The 17,094-nt window shown below is 43.1% G+C and overlaps 1 protein-coding gene across 3 annotated transcripts in view; it reads left to right on the top strand.

Annotated features, from left to right (window-relative positions):
- The window catches only part of EML1 (EMAP like 1), a 168,739-nt gene that overhangs the window by 139,046 nt on the left and 12,599 nt on the right, over positions 1-17,094 (top strand). For all 3 annotated transcript variants that reach the window (XM_045560982.1, XM_045560976.1, XM_045560988.1), the window contains 11 exons: positions 1,919-2,068; positions 2,891-2,960; positions 4,617-4,727; positions 5,559-5,654; positions 6,993-7,127; positions 7,954-8,053; positions 9,126-9,280; positions 10,986-11,111; positions 11,388-11,519; positions 13,998-14,065; positions 16,393-16,481. In XM_045560982.1, coding sequence (XP_045416938.1) covers positions 1,919-2,068; positions 2,891-2,960; positions 4,617-4,727; positions 5,559-5,654; positions 6,993-7,127; positions 7,954-8,053; positions 9,126-9,280; positions 10,986-11,111; positions 11,388-11,519; positions 13,998-14,065; positions 16,393-16,481 — 1,232 coding nt within the window. The remainder of the gene's footprint in view (positions 1-1,918; positions 2,069-2,890; positions 2,961-4,616; positions 4,728-5,558; positions 5,655-6,992; positions 7,128-7,953; positions 8,054-9,125; positions 9,281-10,985; positions 11,112-11,387; positions 11,520-13,997; positions 14,066-16,392; positions 16,482-17,094) is intronic.

The raw sequence follows: 17,094 nt of genomic DNA, 5'->3' as shown, positions 1-17,094 counted from the left end.
GGAGGCCAGGAATTCAAGACCAGCCTGGGCAACATAGCAAGATCCCATCTCTAGGGGAAAGTTGGGGAATAAAAAAAAAAGAAGGTAGCTTAGTGAGAATAATCAAGAATGGGGTAGAATTTAAGATTTTAATGAGAATGAAAGAACTGATTATTTTTAACAGGAGCTATCATATACTCAGTCAACTCTTCAGGGATATATTGGAAAAGCCAGGAGCTCTGCATTTTTGTAAGGAAACAACAGTGAAAATGCAGGAAAATATTGAACTTGTGAATGAGAAAATAGGAATATCAGAAATTGAAGCTAAACAGTGTTGGCAAATAAGTTTGTAAACCTAAAGTAAAAAGAGGGGTACCCTGAAAGGAAAGACTAGCATTCTCCCCTTAAGCCGAACAGGGACTTGACCAGCCTGAGGAAGCTGACTTCAAGAGTAATCCCGACTGCTTGGAGGAGTAATATAAGGATATGAATACCACAGCCCTAAATGAAGGGAGTCAAATGAATGGCATAAACAAAGTTGACATGAAGCATAGATATAGTCCTACCTGCCTGTAGTCCCAGCTACTTGGGAACTAAGGCAGAAGGATCACTTGCATCCAGGAGTTTGAGTCCACCCTGGGCAACACAGCAAGATTCTGTATTAAAAATATATACGTAAAGAAAAAAGAAAGCTCCCCAAAAACCTAGGCCACAAAATTATGAATCAGCCATATGACTGACGTTCTTGAAATAGAGCTGCTGGCAGCTTCGCAGTATGAGGTTTGGAAAAGTAAGCTTCCAGGGAAAAAGAGCTAAAAGACAAGAAAATAGAACCTGTGAAAAAGGTGAATTAAATGTTGGTATTTTTCCCATTTAATTCCATTTATTTATTTATTTATTTAATTATCTGTGACTTTAGAAGAAGCCCACAGAGGCCACCTTTAGTCTGTGCAGATTTCAAGACAGAGTAAAAATCCCTTTTTTTTACCTCAAACAAATATGTATTGAGTACTTGTTTAATGCCAAGTCTGGGATGCAAATTATAAGAAGTTGGTTTAAATTGAAGCTGTTGTAACTTCATTTAGAAGAATTACTTTTTGAGATTATGGAATCATATTCCTTGGAAATTTTTTAAAAATATCACCTGTACCTAAATTTCTCCTCCAAAATGCATTTTTTATTTTTTCAGATTCAAATGTCATAACCGTTTACTTGTACCTCTTTTGGAATCTATTTTGACACATGTCATTTAAATGATTCGGCTCTTCTTTAAGTCAGTAGTGTTTTATTAAATGGTTCAATCAAATCTGGAAAATATTGTTCAAAACACATTCAGCTTACTTTCTGTTTCTATTTTAGGAGATATAAAACTGAAATTTGCTCCAAATAAATGGTATTTTTTGCCAAGTAATTTTTTACATCCAAGTTCAAGTGATGTTTTGTTCTCAAAATAGTTTTCAAGGTTTGGAAGTATATATGCCAAAATTTTAATAGGGGTAATTATCCCTAAGAAGCTGGAGCAAGGCGAGCCTAATTTGTTTTACCTTTTAAGTATTATTTGTGTGCATGTGTGTGTCATCTGTACACTTGACAAATGAATACTTTTATCGTGTTTAAAAAAGGAGTTGAGTAAAAGATTTAGCTCCTAGATTACAATAAAAAAGAGTCATAATTGACTCAATAACTTTGTAAACATAAAACCAAATCTTTGCACTGTGAAAAATACGTATTCACATTACATTGATGACCATTTCCAACTTTACTGCATACCTGTGGGGAGTCAGAAGTATTTGACACTGAGTATTTATAATTTAATGTTATTTAAATTAGTGGATTTGATGGTAATAGTCATATGTTGTTTTATTGCCTGAACCTGTTGGATAAAGCTAATGTTTGTGAGCTCCTAAAGGAAAAAAATTTTATCTTGACGTGTGCAAAGCTATGGGTACCGAGGTCGAGACTGTCGTAACAACCTGTACTTGCTTCCGACTGGAGAGACGGTCTATTTCATTGCATCCGTGGTGGTGTTGTACAACGTGGAGGAGCAGCTGCAGCGGCACTACGCCGGCCACAATGACGACGTGAAGTGGTGAGTGCTCACAAGTGTGACTCCCGTTCCGCAGGTGGAAATAGCGTTTGCAGAAAGAAGTCAGTGTTGGAATATAACCACAGAGGAGAAAGGGGTCTGAGAAAACAGGGTCTTTGAGAAAAAAGCTCCTGTGTGTTCTCTGTCGTGCGTGAGTTACCTGGCCCAGTAAGACACCTTTTCATTCTCAGTTTTCTATCCTCACAACACATAGTCTTCACTGACTGTCTCACCTAGACAAATAGCTCCCACCTGTTTGGAGACCTTCTTCATATATCACGTGTTAAAGCCTTCTAATTTGGGTCTTTATTTTTTGATGAAGATAAAAATGTTTTGCTTTGTGTTTATGGCTGGGTCTGCTATTCCCTTAATTCATTTATAGCTTTTGGTAGAGGTTTTATGTATCTTGGAAGGATGGATGGATGAATAGGTGGATTTGTGTATTTGTATTTATCCTGGGTCCCTGGTCAATGATAAAAAATCCTGTTGGCAAAAGATGATATCTTTCCTATGTTATATACTCAAAATGACTTTTCTTAATAAAGGTTATAGACTAATTAAGTAGTTCTGAGATTGAAATGGTATTTCCTTAGCAAAGGATGGTTTTTACTTAAGTTTGAATATTCTCAAGAAGAAATAAGGGAATTAAGATGAAATAAACACTAATTGTCTAAGGTAGCGGTGCTCAAAGAATCGTCATGAGTCTGTAAGAAGTTAGGTGTTATGTATTTCTTATATTTAAGTTTTCACCTAGATTATATTTGATCAAGGGAAAAATGAAGCTTAACTTTAAAGTATACATTTTTGTAAATATTCTTTTTTTAGCCTAGCAGTTCATCCTGACAGGATCACGATAGCAACAGGACAAGTTGCAGGCACATCTAAGGATGGAAAAGTGAGTTATCTTTTCATATTTTTGTAGTAAACTGGTAACACAAAATAATTTCCTGAAAACATTTTGCTGATGAGTAAACATGCTAAGATATGGTTACAGTATCTGAATACTTCTGACCTCCTCTTTAGAATTTTTTATTGTAAATTAAAAGTCTTACGGTGACCTTAAAAAAAATCTCTTGAGCTCACGTTAATTTCAGCGAATTTTTAAATAGCATTGTTCTTGCCAAAGAATTCACTAATTCCTTCACAGCTTCTGTGGCTGTCTTAAGAAAAAGAATTCACTAATTCTTAAACTGATTATTTACACACATGATAAGCATTAAAATATGAAGGTACACATTTAATAAAGTTAAAATCATAATAAATAATCAGTTAAATATGGAGTATCTTGCCTCCTCAATAAATTTCAGACACCCTCTGTCACGAATGCCCTGTAATCATGATGTCAACTTTCAGAGTTTGTGTCTGTGTGCAAATCACAAAAGCTGCTAGGAGGCTTTTAGCACAAATTTTGTAATAACTTCAGCAAGACTTTATTGTATTTTAAGGCATAAAAGAGAGCAAGCTTGTAGCTTTTTTAATATCTATTTTTATATAGCTTATTATTGCATAATATATTATCTGAACTAATGGCATTAAGTACTTACATTTCTATCAAAGTGCTTTCTTCCAGAAAATATGAATACTACCATATTTCAGAAAATATTTTAATAACATCGGATTTTAAACATTAACCTTGTGCTAGTTTCCATTATAATTCTACTATTGAAAAGAGTTAACAGGAATAATGGAAATTAGACTACTATTACGTAAATTCACATAAATGGAATGAGTCTTTTTCTTTTTTTTTAAATGTTAAGTGGCCTTGAAAAATTCTTTGAAATTAATAGTAAACCTTGTCCCTCCCTCTAGTGGCTTAAAAGAGTATTTCAGTTTCTGCCATTGAGATTGAATCCCAACTTTAGGAACAGAGAAAATGTTATAGCTGTCATCAGGTTTACCTGTGGATAAATCTAGAGAGGGCTAGTGACTGCCCGCAGATACCCAGCTACTTACAGACAAGACTGAGCTAGAACCCAGCTCACCTACTGCCTAGGCTGTCCACTAGGTACAATGCTAGTACCTGTTCTCATTGATATACCTGCTCGTGGCTCTATGATGCTTTCTTCTGTTAAGGAAGAGAAAAATTAGTATCAATAACTGAGGCACACAGTTGAGAGAGTTTTGAACTAATCACAACAATTTTAAATTTTATTTGCGCATAATTGATTGCCTGTTTTGCCCAAGAATGTTAAGCTCTTGATGCTATTTGATGATGACCGACTCGATGAACATGGACATGCCGACACCTTAGCAACAGACTTTAAAAGAATAACCCTTATATGAGATTCCATGTTACTTGTCATCTTTCATTTCTAAAATTCAGACTCACCTAGTGTCTGAATTAGAGTCGGTTCCTGTGGTACAGTTGTCAAGAGTTGGTTATTCAAATTGGGAATGTTTTATTTACATTAAAAGGCAGACTCCTTGAATGCAGGAAAAAATCTTTTGTTTTGACAAAATTGAAGTTACTACCTAAGTAATCTTGTAGCTTCAAGGTAAAGATAACTTTGTAAAACCATCACATCGGTGACTCTGCGTTTTTTCAAAACAGCAATTGCCCCCACATGTGCGCATCTGGGATTCTGTGACACTGAATACTCTGCACGTCATTGGAATAGGTTTTTTTGACCGAGCTGTCACCTGCATTGCATTTTCAAAATCCGTAAGTATGAGCCCCATGGGTACTGCAGTCTTTTTCCATAGGGAGCAAAGAAAATCAACTTGGTACTGAAAAAGGAGAGACTTAGCACACTTATTAACTGCCCGGGTGCAAGTACAGATTTGAGCTCTGACATTCCTGTTTTCCGGGTCCCCTCATTCAGAGGTCACACACATGTCTCATCACACACACTTCCAATCAAGCATCTTCAGCCATGTGGGCTTGGTGAGCAAAGAGTCCCCCACGACATTGTTCTCATGTCCTCAAGGCAGTTTGCCTGCTCTGGCCTTGAACTTCACCTGCTCCCTTCACAGGTGGCTCCAACATGTCTCTGCCATCCCGACACGGGCTGCCTGTCCGCACGCAGGAGGTGGGTGGGGCCTCGTGCTTTTCCAAGCTTCCCCAGGATGTGCTGGTCCAGCAGACCCCCACACTCTTTCAGACCACTTCTGCAGCCAGTTCAGAAACTGATACTCGCGTGCACGTGCACATGTCCACGTCACGGTGGCCCTAGTGCTCAGTCCTGTGCAGCCTCACAGTAGCCGTGGCCACAGCTGGTAGCAGCCCCTGTGCTGTGCCTGCTCTAGGAGGACGGCTCTGTTCCCATGGTGAGGAGCCACCTCCGGACCCCCCTCCCAATCCCGTCCCTTCATCAATCCCCATTCACTTGCTAACATTGGCCAAGAAGGCAGATCTCAAAAGCAATGGGTGAATATTCTTTAGCTACAATGTAGCAGACTTTTTATTAAAAGTCACATTGATGTTCATTTTAATCATGTTCAACCCATTTTATTCTCAAATGTAGTCTTCCTGTGAATAACTTTTTCTTTCCAGAATGGAGGAAGCAATCTCTGTGCTGTGGATGACTCCAACGACCACGTGCTGTCCGTGTGGGACTGGCAGAAAGAAGAAAAGCTGGCTGACGTGAAGGTCTCACTCCAAGCCTTATCATTTTCCCATTCAGAGACTCTGGGGTACAGCTGTAGCCTCCTGCCAGCCGGCTTCAGGGCCTAGTGTCCCTGTTTCTTGTTTCCCATAGAGGGCTGCCCATTCCCGCCCCCAGCCCTTGGGCGCAAGTCTCTCCATCTGGGGGGAGGGCAGGGACAGGGCAAGTGCCACTAGCACAGGGGCTCGTCCAAAGTGGAACAGACTCAGGAAAGAGCAGTAAGAGCCTCTGGCTAAATCCCAGATCCCTCCCAGTGGGACCCTCCTGCAGTGGCCCCTCTTGGACCACTTCTACTGCCTCTAATCCATCTTGCACAGCACATAAAGTCAACTTTCCTTGACTTTCTGATGTTTTTCACCTATTAAAATCATGATTGGATCCCTATTTTTATAGAATTGACTTCAGCTTTCTCAATTTGCATCTATTAACCTTAGATAACATTACTTACCTAATATTAGAATTACCGTTGAATAACCTTACTTATCCAGCATTGGAACTACCAGGAGATAACCTCACTTACCTAACTTCCTCTCTTGTGTGTCTGGGATGCAGGAGACATTATGTTCTAATCAGGCATGTTTCCTAACACCTGTTTCCATGCCATAGCCCTGCCATCTAATATCCTGGTCAGGTATTTGGTTCTTTTTGCTATGTGGCTAGGTTGGAAGTTATCAGAGGCAAGTTATCCAGGTCCAAGAACATATAACTGAATCATCAGGAGAAGCAACAGGCGGTGCCAGGTTTAGCAGACCAGGGTGCAGGTCCTGGACGTCAGGATATGTGTTGAAGGGTGGTGAAGTGGCACCCAGAGGGCCAGATTACCTCCTGTGTCCCAGGAATTAGACGCGGGAGGGACTCCCAGGGGAAAACAGGGCAGCGAAAGTCAGCATGGACAATGGAGCTGTGTAAAATCCAGATTCCTGGGCCTTCTCTGGAGATTTCAACCACTAGATGGGGGACGAGGCCTGGAGATCTGCACTTTAACAGCCGGCAGAGGATTCCGTGGTTCAGCCAGGCTGGGGGGCCCTGACTGGCAGATGAGAGCAAACGCTTGCTGTCCCTGTGACAGGCCTGGCATAGGAAGAGGACTCTGATGCGCCCCCTGTGCTCAGGGGCCCAGCGCCCAGTGCTGGAGACGGGCGAGGAGGGAAGGCGCACGGCCAGCGAGTTTAATGTCTACGGCAAGAGGAATTCAATAGGGAGAACCCAGTAGCAGTGGCACAGTGTTAGCTTGAATTAGTTATTTATTTGTGGTTCAGATTTATCTATTTTCCTAAGTGTCTTAAGAGAGTTGAGGCATTTGATTCTCCTGTTTTTCTTAGTGCTCTAACGAAGCTGTATTTGCTGCGGATTTCCACCCCACCGACACCAATATCATAGTTACCTGTGGAAAATCACATCTCTATTTTTGGACACTAGAAGGAAACTCCCTTATTAAGAAGCAAGGGTTATTTGAGGTAGAGTTACATTATGTTTTTTGTTTTATTTTTTATTGAGTGGCACATATGATCAGCTAGATTTAAGGGAGCTTTGAGGTATCTCAGCCTTAGAATTGGTTTTAATGGCAAATGTGGGGAAGCATCTGTCGGGCACAGCAATAAGGACTATCCCTGGGGTCCCTCCCATGGGGGAGAGCCCCTTGTCACTTGTGGATGGCACTGGTAATGAGGGGAGAAAAGGGATTAGCACCCAGCCCCAGGGAGAGGGGAGGGAGGGGAGCACCCAGCCCCAAGGAGAGGGGAGGGAGGGGAGCACCCAGCCCCAGGGAGGAGGGAGGGGAGCACCCAGCCCCAGGGAGAGGAGAGGGAGGGGAGCACCCAGCTCCAGGGAGAGGGGAGGGAGAGGAGCACCCAACCCCAGGGAGGAGGAAAGAGAGCACCCAGCCTCAGAGCACGCAGAGCCTGGCCCCAGTGGGCTGGTCCAGGGGACAGTACCACTTCCTCCTGAGGCTAATTTAGAGGACCCCTTTATTCTGGTGCTGGGCTGTGTCCTTTAGGCTGCAGTCATGACAGCATAGCCCCACCCTTATCCCCTTCCAATACCCTCCTCTACTTACTGTCTGCAGCTTTATGATTTCCCCAGCCATTTGGAGTTGCCAGAAATTTCTTTATCTTAGAGCAATTAACCTCATGGCTTAAGCAACATAATGGTAGATAAGAACGAAAGGCACACGGTGATTTCAGAAGCTAACACTGTCCACTTTGGGATTACTGTGGTTCTAGATGTTATTAATACAGATGAAAGGCTGTCTTGAGTCAATATATCTATATCTACGTTCTACAGAAACAAGAAAAGCCAAAGTTTGTCCTTTGTGTGACTTTTTCTGAAAATGGTGACACCATTACCGGAGACTCGAGCGGCAACATCTTAGTATGGGGAAAAGGTAACAAGTGATTGTTCCCAAAGCCAACAATTTTTGGTAATGTTTTGAGTAAGAGGCCAAATGTGACTTCTGTAAGAATTGTCTATTACTAGAATTCACAGGATTTCTATTAAATTCCGCCTTATATAGCTACATCATACGCGTGTGCGTGTGGGGCTTGAAACCATAAAGCTGGAACAGAGGAAAACGAGAGAGTAGCGAGAGTTACTGATCTTGTAGCATCCTGAGAGGCTCTTTAAATGCAGGGTATTATGATGGAATTAATAGCTTTGTTAGGAGCGGTATTAACAGAGTTTACCGATGAAGTTATTAGTGACTGTTTATATAGCCATAACATATTTAAGTAACTTTCCTGACTGATATAACACCGGCGGACACTTGCCGAATGCCGAGGATGTGTTAGATGCTGTGAGCACACGAATGAGTCAGATCCAAGTCCCCATCAGGGAGCAGATAGTTTGGTGAGGGAGATTTGTCACTTAGAAAATGTGTATGCAGTTAAGTCCAGTGAGCATTTATGACTGCTTAGCCAGGTGCCAGGAAAAAAGGGAAAATACGCCATTCGTGTCCTCAAGGGTCTTAGCGTTCGGGTTGGGAGTGAAGGTGGAGGCAGACCCTTAAATGTAAGTTTTAAATAATAGGTGACTTTTGCATTATTGCTACTGCTCTGGGTGCTTTATCTACTGTTCATTTGATCCTTGGAACAATGCCGTAGGGCAGGCAGTAGCGCCATTCCACAGAGGGGAATCTGTTTAATAACAGACGCAGAGTTATTAAATGACTTGTCCTCCCAGGAGCGGAGCTTGGATTTTGTAGACTCAAAGCCCACGTTCTCTGCCACTCTACGCTCCAACCACAAGATGCTTTGTGTTGGGCATTTTCCTTCCTCGTAAACTAATCCAGTTCCTGCTTGTCTGGTGCTCTGTGAACTTTCAGAAATTGGATCCTTCATAGATTTGTGTTACAGTGATGTCCTGACTGACCGTATCGCATCTTAAAACAAAAATGAAATGGATTTGAAAATGGGCAGAGGTGAGCCTTTTGATAATTATGGTTTTGTTGGTGTGTATAGGTACGAATCGAATAAGCTATGCAGTTCAAGGGGCCCACGAGGGTGGCATTTTTGCACTTTGTATGTTAAGAGATGGCACGCTGGTGTCAGGAGGCGGCAAAGACCGGAAGCTCATTTCTTGGAGCGGAAACTATCAAAAACTTCACAAAACTGAGGTAGGTTGGCAAGATGACTGTTGAAATTCGTTTTGAACCTTAAACGGTTATCCTAAACAGTTTGTTTGTTAGTTTAAAATCTTTAGCTTACAGTCTTGAAAATTATTTAGACAAAATTATATTATATGGGGCAACGTATTAAAATCATGGAGGCAGTTTAAGTACAACTACTAAAATGGAGTTAGGTTTATAAAATTTGAGGTTGTAACACATTTCATATTGAGAATATTTGTATAATAGAACCAATCTCAACTTCCCAAGGGACTATTACCCACATATTGATTTATCATTAAAACCTTTCTTCTTTTTTCACTTTTAATTTCCAGCGTGTTATTTTGGAGACATTATCGCTTTGATTGAACTACAGTAGAGTATCTGCTTTGTATATGACTCTCAGCTGTGCCAGCTGCTCTCTAGGACTCTAACTCATCTCGATAGCCGCTTCGCTGCCTCGTTACCTAGTTAGCAGCCCTGCATTCCAGCAGGAGCCCGAGGCAAGAAAGTTGATATTCCTTCTACACTTTCATTGGATTTTCTCCCCGCAGTTCCAGGAAATTGTGAGGAGACAGACAGCAAAATTGGCATCATTCTGAAGGGTGATGCTCTTCATCCCTGGCATAGAATGGACACATTCTAAGTCGGATACGTATGACACGCTCACAGGTTACATCAGCGAGCAGCATGGCACCATTCTTTGGCAGGACGCAAATTTGGTTCTGTTGATTATTGCTCTTACTGAAGGAAGGCCTTCTGAGCTTTGGAAATCACTTCCCCCTGCAAGGAGATTTTAGTTGTGATAATGTTTTTTATAAGATTTGACCAGCCTTTGGTTGAACGTGTTGTGAATTGCTAGAGACATAGACATACCTATATTAAATTATAACTGCAAAGAAAGCTCCAAAGCCTCATCTAATTTCATAGAAGTTACCATTTGTTAGTACCTGTGATTCCTCTTCATTAGCATGGATCATTGTCATCTTTTCTCAAATCAGCGCTAACACAGATAGGGGGATAGAAAGTTTGTGTGAGGGCAGGCCACTTCCTGTGATCCTGGAACTGGAGTGCCCAGCGTCAGCCTGCCAGTGTCTATCTGTGCTGTTTGTTCTTTTTACAGTGTCAAAACTTTATTGACTTCATCGTAGCAAATTGCTCTTGGCAGGTATATTTTGAAATTGTTTTTTTGTTTGTTTTTATTGAAATTCTTTTTCTTAACATTTAGACTGAATATGTTTATCAACATAAACAATGGATTTTAAAAGCAAACAGAGTGACGTTGCCAAAGAATTTACCATTTTAAGTTACAATAGGTGTTCAGGAGCTCTCACTATGACTGTTACATTATTGTTTACTTTACAAATTATATTTGCTATTGCTATCAAAAGTCATAACAAGTAAAGAGGAAGCCAACCAGTAATAGTCCGTATTTTTTTATTTTGTCAAGGAAAGGGCTTTTTCTTAACAACCTCACTCTTGCTCATTCTTCTAAGATATACAAAGATTTACTTAAAAAATGTTTACAGTTCAAAAATAAAGTTTGAGGTTTTGATTGTTAACTCAACAACTAATTGTAGATCTATCTAAACCCCCCCTCTCTATATATATCTGTTATAGGAGACATAATTATGATATATAAATATTTTGAATGACCGAGCTAATAATTTAATAAAATAAATATTTACTTTTCATATGACTCTTTTCAATGCAGATTCCGGAACAGTTCGGCCCAATACGGACAGTGACTGAGGGGAAAGGTGATGTGATCTTGATTGGCACGACTAGAAACTTCGTTCTACAGGGCACCCTGTCAGGGGACTTTGCACCCATCACTCAGGTATGATCCACTCAGCAGGCCCAGCAAACACTTCCACCTTGCATTATAGCAGACTGTCATCAAGCGTTCCAAAGAGGTGATTATTCTCAGGCTTTATACTGAGATAACTTCCTCCACTTCAGAGTTTCGGCTGCTGCCATAAGTTAAGTTGGGAGGAGGGAAACTGGTGAGTCCAGTTACGAAGTTGGCACAAAGCCATGGCTAGTCATCCCTTAAGGCTCCTGGGCATTGGCTGTAGTATCTCAGAGCGCTTCTGTCCGTCTTGGTTCTTTGTAGGGTCACACTGATGAGCTTTGGGGACTGGCTGTCCATGCCTCGAAACCTCAGTTCTTGACCTGCGGTCACGATAAGCACGCCACTCTCTGGGATGCTGTTGGTCACCGGCCCGTCTGGGACAAAATAATAGAGGTAACATGCACATTACATTTCCATTTTTCTTATAAAAATTCATTTGGAACATGTTCATTTATTTTTGCATGAAATTAATAGTGATACCAAATTATCCCAAAGCCAATGTCATTTAGTTTATCTCTTTAGAATTGCATTGCTTTTAAAATTGCCTCGAGTGATCTCATCCATGTAATTCTGGAGTTTCCTGTTGAATTTTTTGAGAGCAAGTTAGCCTTTCCTGGTTGGTTGTCAGATTTCCTGAGTGCAGAGTCTCTTAACTGGCTTCAATGCTGCGAAATGCTTGTTATGAGCCTGCATTCTAGTTACAGGGGACCTTTGCCTGAGAGCTCACAAGCTGTACTGAAAACATACAATTTAATTTATCTCTACATTTTGAGTTTGGTGGTAGAGGTAAAGCTTGTGTTTTAAAGTCTTCACCTTTGTGAACTTTGCAAAGGGAACTCAGCTTGTGTACCAGAGGGTTGAACTGCCCTTTCCCTACAAGTGGGACAGTCCTGTGTTTCTTCAGCACGGACACTTGTGTGCCAGCCACTGTGCCTGTATCAGCCTTACTCCTTGAAGCAGCCCTGCAGGTGGAAGTTTTTCTTTTTTACCCTGATTTTACTGATTAGGAAATTGAGGCTTAGAGAAGTTAAATAACTTGCTGAGGTCACTCAGTAAGGGACAGAGCCTGTGTTTACACCCAGCTCAGTCTGCAGGTTCTTCCTGCTGCATCATACTTCAGTGAATCAAAAGCACGTTCTCTGTTGCCTGTGCCCATAAAGGCATGTACCCACTGAAGGAAATAGCCTCTCTGTAGACCACAGACATCATCCTCTCATCCCCCCAGGGTTGCTGGCATGTCCCAGTGCTGGGCCCGAGTTTGGGCTCTCCCCCTTTCACTTGCAGAGCAGGTGTGCCGAGGGGCGCCAGTCCCTGGCAGGCAGCTGAGCACTGAGAGGGAAGGACCAGAAGGCAGCACTGCCACTCAGAGAAAAGAGCATTGTGGCCCGAGATGGCAGGAAAGGGCTACGGGAAATGGTGTTCTGTGTCATACCTGTGTCCTGGTGGTCCAGGAGGGCAGTTTCCAGGCTGCCACCCACCCAGTGTGACACAGGGTAGGGGCTCGAACTGGAAGCCAGTTAAGCTCCACCTCCACTACCTGCTGGCCAGGTGACTTTGGACAGGAACACTTAACCCCTCTGTGCCTGGGTCTCCATCTCAAAATTGCTCTGAGGCTCAGATGAATTATAGATGTAAAACTGCTTTGTAAGTGGTAAAGCTTCAAGTGAACGTGATTTCTGTCAGTGGCAGCCCTGAGCTTAATTACAGCTCCTACTTCAGCGAAAGCGTTAAAGTAATGTAGTCACATATCTGAAGTTTCCTTCTGGTCTCTCGTATTTCTCAGTTTCCCCAGCAGTATGTTAATGCCACCTGTTTTCATTCCCATCCCTACTTTTTTCTTGATCTTCCTGTGATTAATCTCTTCTCACTCCAATCTATCCTAAACACTCCTTCCAAATGATCTTCTGCAAGACAGACTCAGTCATGCCACTCATTTCATTGAAAGAAAAAATCATTCACAGTGTTACTTCCTAGCAATCAAAGTCCCTAACGTGGTGATGCAGCCTACATCACTAGTGTCACCACGACCCCCGATTCCTCATGCCACACAGTCTGTGCCATAAACCACTGACCACCTGCCATTCCTCAAGTATGCCCAGAACGTGTTGCTTCTACCACTCTCATTATGCCGTTGCCTCCTTAACCCCTGATCCAAGAAAATACTGGCGTGTCCACTTCTCACATCCACAGTGATAATTCTTCCTCCACTGGAAGGCCCAAGTCCGCTGCTGTCTGCACCATGAAGCCCTGACCCAGCTTCCCAGCCTGACCTCACCTCTCTCTCCCCTGTGGCTCCCCAGCACCTGTGTTTTCACCTCTGTCATCTCATATCAGAGTTAGTAACGAACACGTGTGTGCACGACTAGATCAGAACCTAAGATGTGCCTCGCTCTTCTCGAGACCCTTCCGGGCTGCCCCGGTGTCTTGTGTCCAGCAGGCTCCCAGCCAGCGTCTGCGTGGTGGAGTCGGCGGGCGCCGCAGTTGCGTCCCCAGACAGATGGAGCGCGCTGCCGGCCGACTCACCCTTCCGCGCGGGGGTCAGCCGAAGGGGCTGGGCTTATGAGCTGTAACTTGGAAGAAGAGCATTTACTTGTTTGTCTTTCATCTGATTACTCTATATGAAAGGATATAGGACAAAAAGAGAAACATGCTAAAGGGATAAAAATTTAGCATTATTTAAACATGGCATTCATTCAGGTAGGAAAACATTTTTCTCTCTGGAGGAAAAAAGTCTTTTTAAATAGAGCCAGGTAGCCCTGAGGAGTCGGAGCTGTGTGTGTGTGTGTGTGTGTGTGTGTGTGTGTGTGTGTATGTTTTATGCAATGGTGCTGTATCTGTCCATCAATTTACACTTCCTTTAAAATATTTTAGGATCCAGCTCAGTCTTCTGGTTTTCATCCTTCAGGGTCTGTGGTTGCAGTTGGAACACTCACAGGAAGGTAAGTCCACGCCAGCACGGCCTGTGCTGTGAACGCATGCGGAAAAGAGGCTTGTGGTTTGCATTTCCCCAGGGACAGGCACAGTTCAGCCCTTGGCAGCGTCTTCTCAGCTTCTAGTGACTTCCCAAGATTAGGTCAGAACTCAAGAGCAAAACTTAAAACAATGGTCCATTACATTTTGAACTTTGGGAAAATCTGAGGAAAGCTATAGACCTGCTCTCCTAGAAAATTGTCCCAGAGCCCCCACCAGACTCTCGCCCCCAACCCCCACCCCACCAGTCTCAGAGGTCTGTGGAGCTCTCCCACCCCTCATCTCGGGACCGTGGGAGGAGCCTTGTCTTTGGAATTGGAGGAGAAAGCGTTTCAAAGTGCTGAGCATATAAAAATCATTTCCTTACTGACCTTTCAAAGTTTTAGAAACTGCCCAAATCCCAAGCCTCATATTCCAATTTAGCCGATAACTTACCTGGCACCTCTGATACGCCGATCTGCATTTCAGTCTTCTCGGCCACTTAGCGGCAGCGTGTCTTTAAGCCGGTTTTGTAAACTCTCTGAATTTGTTCCTTTTTCTGTAAATGATGACACTATTACCTGCCTGGCTGTGCCGCGCTGATGACTGAAGGAGGCGATACGTGCAGAGCATCTGCTGGGGTTGCCTGGCAGGTGACAGCGGTAGTTATTATTATCATGGTTTTACAAGTTTTGATTGCACCTTAATGTTTGTCATCGTATACACATTTCCTGTGGTCTCATTCAGATATTTTTCCTCCCATCCTTCCTTTCTAAAAAGTGTACCACTTGGATTCTGTTGTTACGACTGTAGAATATCTATGTATGAAGAAAGAATAACCATTGTAAGTCCGAGGCTGCAATATCTTAAAAGTTGGGCTCCATGTATCCAATACAACTCTTCGTGGAGATGCTTCCATAGCCCCCCACCCACACACTCACACGCACGCGTGCACGCACACACACACACGCACGCACACACGCACACATGCACATGCCCACTCCACCTTCTGTTTAATTCTCTTTGAGACAGCTGAAGCTTCTAACTCTTCAGGACCCCACCTTCTGACAGCTGTGGCTGTATCTGTGGTGTGTGGTAGGACACGGTGGCAGTGCTCAGAATCACACGGTGTCCTGGGATGGAAGAGATGGCTCTTGTAGCCTAATCCCTCCCCCCACCACCCTGGTCTATGCCTCCCGCATCTCAGGTCTAGGGCCGGGCTTAGCACCTGCTGCTGTCGATTTAGCAGGACCATTGGAAGGCATATTCTTGTTAGCCCTGGTCTCTGTTACGTTTCGGCCTCTGTTAAGGTTAAATACCATATTAAAGGTAAATGGTTGTTGAAGATGCAAGAAATCAATGCTGAGAAGCAAGATCCAAATTTGATCGGGGCAGGACCATCACCAGGGCATGTGTTGGGGATGAGAAGACAGTGACTGCCCCAGTGGACATGTGATTAGGTGTGCGTCATCCAGGTTTGAAACTGCAGTAGCAGGGAGCCCATGTTCCATTTTATCCTTAAAAGCACTGGGGGCAACTTACTGCCACCCTTGAGAATGCAGCAGGCAGGAGAGCTCAGTCACGCTGAGAGTTACAAACGTTGCGTGAGTGCTGTGTCCTTATCAGAAGATGCAAAGCACTTCCACATCCATTATAAATTGACTTTCACATTTAGCTTACAAAGTTACATAACCAGACTCATCCCCACTTACAATTGAGGAAACTGGGCCCAGAGAGGTAAAACTCAAAGACCAGTCCTCCGCTCACCTTTCTTCCATTCTCTCTGTGTATCTCAAGAAACTTCCACCCTGTTGGTTGCACACTCTCAGTCACATAAGGTCTAGACTCTGGGCCCACGTCTGCTTGTGCAGTGCGATTCAGAACATCACCACCCTGAGCTGTCCCAGCCCCGTCCTCCCGGGCCAGCCCTGCACTGCCCTGTGTTGGATCTGGGGAGCTTTGCCAGATGGTCCTTTGCTGCTTCCTCTGGCCGCCGACTCAGCCCTGGGAGTTGGCCGTCTTCCCTGCCCAGGCTCTCCCTCCTCCTGCATGTGAACAACCAGACACGGACATGGAGCAACCATGGCATGGTGTTGATAATGGAATCGTTTTGAGTGGTAGCCAGTATGCCATTCTTTTCTTTAGGGAATGCTTATATAGGGGAAATTTTCTTTAAATAAAAGCTAGGAATAAGCTTTCTTGTTAAGCAAATGCAGGGTATTTATCAAGCCATTATTATTAATAATTTTAATAGTCCTGTTGTAATAGTCTTTTTCTCACTAAACAACTTGCTGTGCTTTTCTCGTGTTCACAACAGGTGGTTTGTGTTTGACACAGAAACAAAAGACTTGGTCACCGTGCACACCGACGGAAACGAGCAGCTCTCGGTGATGCGATACTCCCCAGGTCAGAATGCAAACCGTTCACTGCTTAAAACTCCAGCGGAATCATGAAATCCTGGGTAGATGTGTTTTAAGAAAAAATTTCACAAAGCTTTTCAGTGAAATTTAAATTAGGCACTCAAATAATTGTGGCATTTGGGGGTTTCCTTCTCTGCCTTGGGTCACTGTGCTTGTGTGTTTTCTGACTTTGTGTTATGGGAAATTTCAAGCATAGACAAAATTAGACAGCGTAGCACACTGAACCCTCACACACTCCTCGGCCGGCTTCAACACGCTCAGCTCTTAGCCAGTCCCGTCCCCTGCAGCCCACCCGCCGCCCCCACTCCCTTGTTATTTTGAAGCAGTTCCAGACATCTTACTGTCTGTTAATATTTATATATCTCAAAAGGATAAGGAATCTTTTTTAACAGCTTTATTGAGGTATAATTTACATACAGTAACTAACCATTATAAATATACAATTGACTGACTCATAGTAAATTCGTAGAGTTATATAGCCGTCACCACAATCCAGTTTTAGAACCTTCCCATCACCCCAAAACGTTCCCTCCATGCCTGTTAGCAGTTCATCTCCACCCCTACCCCCATCCCAGCAACCACTGATCTGCTTCTGGTCT

Source organism: Lemur catta, chromosome 1, assembly GCF_020740605.2.
Source record: "Lemur catta isolate mLemCat1 chromosome 1, mLemCat1.pri, whole genome shotgun sequence".
Lineage (NCBI taxonomy): Eukaryota > Metazoa > Chordata > Mammalia > Primates > Lemuridae > Lemur > Lemur catta.
The sequence above is the reverse complement of the archived record's forward strand: the minus strand, read 5'-3'. Positions and strand labels throughout refer to the sequence as shown.